This window comes from Setaria viridis, chromosome 9 (genome assembly GCF_005286985.2).
Source record: "Setaria viridis chromosome 9, Setaria_viridis_v4.0, whole genome shotgun sequence".
Lineage (NCBI taxonomy): Eukaryota > Viridiplantae > Streptophyta > Magnoliopsida > Poales > Poaceae > Setaria > Setaria viridis.
The window spans coordinates 42848209-42852357 of record NC_048271.2 but is presented as its reverse complement, the minus strand read 5'-3'; the positions used below and the strand labels follow the sequence as shown (position 1 = coordinate 42852357).

General features: G+C 39.1%; 1 protein-coding gene across 1 annotated transcript; it reads right to left on the bottom strand.

Moving 5' to 3' along the window:
* Positions 1-2873: 2873 nt before the first annotated feature.
* LOC117841020 (uncharacterized) lies at positions 2874-3541 on the bottom strand. Its single transcript, XM_034721587.2, has one exon. It carries the CDS (start codon positions 3509-3511, stop codon positions 3086-3088), a length of 426 nt encoding a protein of 141 aa, XP_034577478.1. The 5' UTR covers positions 3512-3541; the 3' UTR covers positions 2874-3085.
* Between the last annotated feature and the right edge of the window lie 608 nt (positions 3542-4149).

Here is a 4149-nt window from a genome sequence, read left to right as displayed (position 1 = left end):
TTTGTTTCTTTAATTGTGGTTGCTTCCTTAGGACCTACAATACCTTCAAGATATGTTCTAAACACTTTATTAGTCCTAATGACTGTGTTGTCACATTAATCACCAAAATCGCAAACTAATGGACTATTTGGGGCCATGTTCGCTACAATAATGCTCAGGAACTGGGAGCTTCTATGTCCAGCGAGAGCCATCTGGAAAAATACAAAGGCCTGGGTGGCGGAGCTGGAATCACTGGCAAGGAGACCAGAGGGCCGGGTCAGCTGCTGGGAGATTTTGGCCCCTTCTGATGGCCGACCTGGAAGTGTAAATGGTGATCTTTTTACTGATGCGAAGCTGTGTGTGATGGCTCTGAGCTGCTATCGATGTTAAAGCGGCTGGGATGGTGATGATAATTGTTTCGGCTGGTTTGGGGTACATTTCCCTTGCTTTTGTTACAAAAAGTGAACCCTCACGTGGTACATCGATTTGATCCTCTGTATGAAACTTACTTTAACAAAATAAAGATTGCATGAAGGTATATAAACGTCAGGATTCCTAGTTGGATCAATTTTGTTCTTGAGAGTCAAGAACAGTAGAACTGTGGAATCTGCCAAATAAATCTACAAAATACAGATGTTTTATTGTGTACTTAATGAAATATATCAATCATGGTATTACCAACAAAAGTGCTAATATAAGTGCATTGCTAGAAATGTTTACCTAAATTTTTGACACGAAACACATCTCGCATGAAAAATAACAAAGCTCGTCAATGCCAATTTGATAAACATATATACTACCTCGTATATGTAGCTTTATATTCTAGTTGCCATTTATGTATGTGTATATTTGTGAACTACTTTAAGCATAAAAATCAACTCAGAGCTTAGGTCGAATCAGAATTGGGATCCTACGTTATTATGTGTGACTAGGATCAGGATTTTACTTTGATTCAGATTCAGAGTGGGACGACTCACATCAACATACATAGACATAGGCACAAATATGGTGACATATAATATGGATACAGTATGCAGCAACTTTATTTGAAATGTATTGATCATTTGGCTATCTCCACTCTTCTTCCAATGTGGACTATCGTTAATTTTGTCAAATAAATCAAGAAATATAAATGAATCCACGTGTTCAGAAATATTCATCCTTATTACAAAACAGAACCCGTGTTTATATCTTAATGTAGTTCAAAGAGTACTCAAACCAGCCAAGCATTATTTTGAGAAACTCATTTGGGCCTTTCAAACTTCTCTAAGTTTGACCAATTTTATTTAAAATGCACAAAAATGTACAACATCAAACTAGTTCCATTAGATACACCAAGTAATATATATTAGTTTTTGTATGTATTTGATATTATAGCCGTTAATATATTTTTCTATAAATTTGATCAAAGTTAGATAAGTTTGACTTAGGAGAAAAATAAAACAACTTATAAATTTGAATAGAGGGAGTATAAGCTAAATGTTTTCTCATTCAGTATTTTTGTTTGGCACTGTAGGTGAGGCCGTGAGGACGCATCGCCGCTGCATAGAGAACATGCATGCATGCCCCAAACAAAAAGGCATACAGCCATGCACGTGGGCCTACACTTGTTCAATTTCTTTAAAATCTCCTAGATTACTCCATTATTTCAAAATGGTATGGTGTTGTTTATTATTTGACTAGATGCAACCTCCCGGAGTAGACTTTCATAATAAAATTCTCTTATAAAGTAATGCATTGTTCACAACAACAAAAAAGTTAATATTATAAGAAAGTATTTTTAAAGCTTTTGACTTCTTATTATTGGTCGAAGATTTGAAAGCTTAAATATTGTAACTTGTGGGTTATAAAAGGAAATTGAGGGAGTACATACCTGTTAAAAAAGATACATGTTTGATCCACTAGACAAGTTAAGTATCAATGAGTTGGACTAGTTAGCACATTGGTGATCGACCTTGTGACTCAGATTCAATTCCCAGCAGAAGATACAATGGAGAAAATAGTTGGTGTTATTCTCTTTTGACCTAAATCTTAAAAAATTTAAACAATGGATTCAATTCGCAGCAGAAGATAGAATGGAAAAATAATTGGTGATATTCTCTTTTTGACCTAAATGTTAAAAAATATTAAAAAAATTTCAATGTATCTTACTAGTAAATTGGAGACACAAGATAAGTTAAAAGAAAATCCTAAAAATTCACATTAAAATAAAAAAAACTGACCATCAATCTGGTAGACTCTAATAATCATAGCTATTGGATCGATTATATTTTCTTTAAAAAAATTATCCATCCTTGTCATTATGAAAATTAACCTAAATTAACCCTAATCCTTATTTAAATTACCCACCTGTGCAATCATATAAAAAATAATTTAAAATAACCCTTAAGTTGCACCTAATTACCTAAATATGCTATTATTAAAAATTACTTAAAGTAACACCTAAATCTAACTTACTTAAGTATATGCCATTATAAAAAGTATCTCAAAGTAGATTCTAAATTTCCTAGCTATTTCTATCACGGTTAATATAGAAAATAATAGCTTAAAGTATATATGTACGACATGTGTCGTTGCGTAGACCATGTATATATTATGGAAGATGTGATGAGAATACATATTTTCATGTTAAACACACAATTCAAACTAAGGGATCCAATTCAAACTAAGGGATCAAGATTATAGGGCAAGTTTAAATTACAGGTCATATCGACTTACCAAGCAAAAGCTCCGCATATAGATCAGTTGGTCGAGCGAGTACTAGTCCATCGAGCGAACGAATTCTGACATGGAATATGCACAATCTGGATCAAATGGAGAAGCCTCCAGGGACTGCCCCCCACCAAGAAAAGATGCATTCGAAAAGGTATTTCAATTGAATATTCATGCTAAATTGGGAACAAATCATGAGAGAGAACAAACTGATCGAACCCCTCTGGATAAATCGACAGATTGCCCTTCTTGTTGCGCAGACCGATTCCATCAGACATACAGTACTCAACTAAAGTATAGCAGAACGATAAAGCAATCATTTCTAAAAACAGGCAAGAGAGGCCACACAGATCAGGTAGCTCCTAGAAATGTGCTGGATCGGAGGAGAAGCCAATCATAGCCTGAGTGTCAGGTCCAGCTCGTCGTTGCGCTCGACGTTGATCTGCAGGTCCCCCGGCTGCCAAGGCACCGGAGCAGCTGATTGCGGCGCAACCAGCGGCCTCGCCCTCGCGGCGGCCTCAGGCCCAGCTCCAACAACGCCAACGACACCGGCGGCGCCTCCAGGCCTGCTCTCCGCGTTGACCTCGCCGGCGGTCGCCTTGTTCGCGCGCATGGCGGCTGCGATCTCACGGCGGCGCTTGGCCAGGGTGCGCTCGTACTTGTGCCCGTTCTGGTGTCCGCCGAGCGCCTGCGAGCTGTAGAACTTGCGGTCGCAGTAGGTGCAGACGAAGAAGCCGGCGGCTGGTTCCTCCGGCAAAGGCGAGGGGGAGCGGTGGAGGAGGCTGAGCTCAAGGTCTAGCTCCTGCTCTAGCATCTCCATTATAGCCACCTAACCTTGAAACAAAAATCATTAAGCCAACCTAGGATTAAATAGTACAAGCGCTGGAGAAGCGGACAGTGGAGTCAGTCCGGCCGTGGACGGCGTGGTCGCACTCGCACACGTTTTTTAACTGTGGCAACGGAATAACTCATATATATCCGGACAAGTTGTATGGCCATGGTATCGATTCGCATGACCTATCTGGCAAAAAAGAAGCCTCTGAACACTTAAAACGGATAGGGTACGTGCCTTCATGGTAGTCGAATTTGGAAAAACTAGGACAAAATCTAAAATAAAAGGAGACAAAACAAGAATCATGTTCTTCTTTGGAGGGGTTGTTTCATTTACTATTAGCTAGCAGGTTGAATGATAGAAACAATATGTAGCGTTAACCGCGCTCATATAAAAGGAATGTAAAATATGAACATGCTTCGTGTTATATCCAATGATATACTGGATAGCAATGAGGAATCCAGAAAAGCCTTCAAGTCATGGTGGTTTGCCGTGGTTGGCCGAAAAAGTCTATTTTGACCATACGATGTGGTCACCACGTTGCAATGAAACGAAGAGATAATATTACCGGTTGCTTGGGCCCGTGATTGGATGCTCATCATCCCTCGGTCCCGACAGGGGCGTTA

Coding starts and splice junctions, on each gene's coding strand:
- LOC117841020 (XM_034721587.2), bottom strand. CDS start 3,511: ATGGAGATGCTAGAGCAGGAGCTAGACCTTGAGCTCAGCCTCCTCCAC.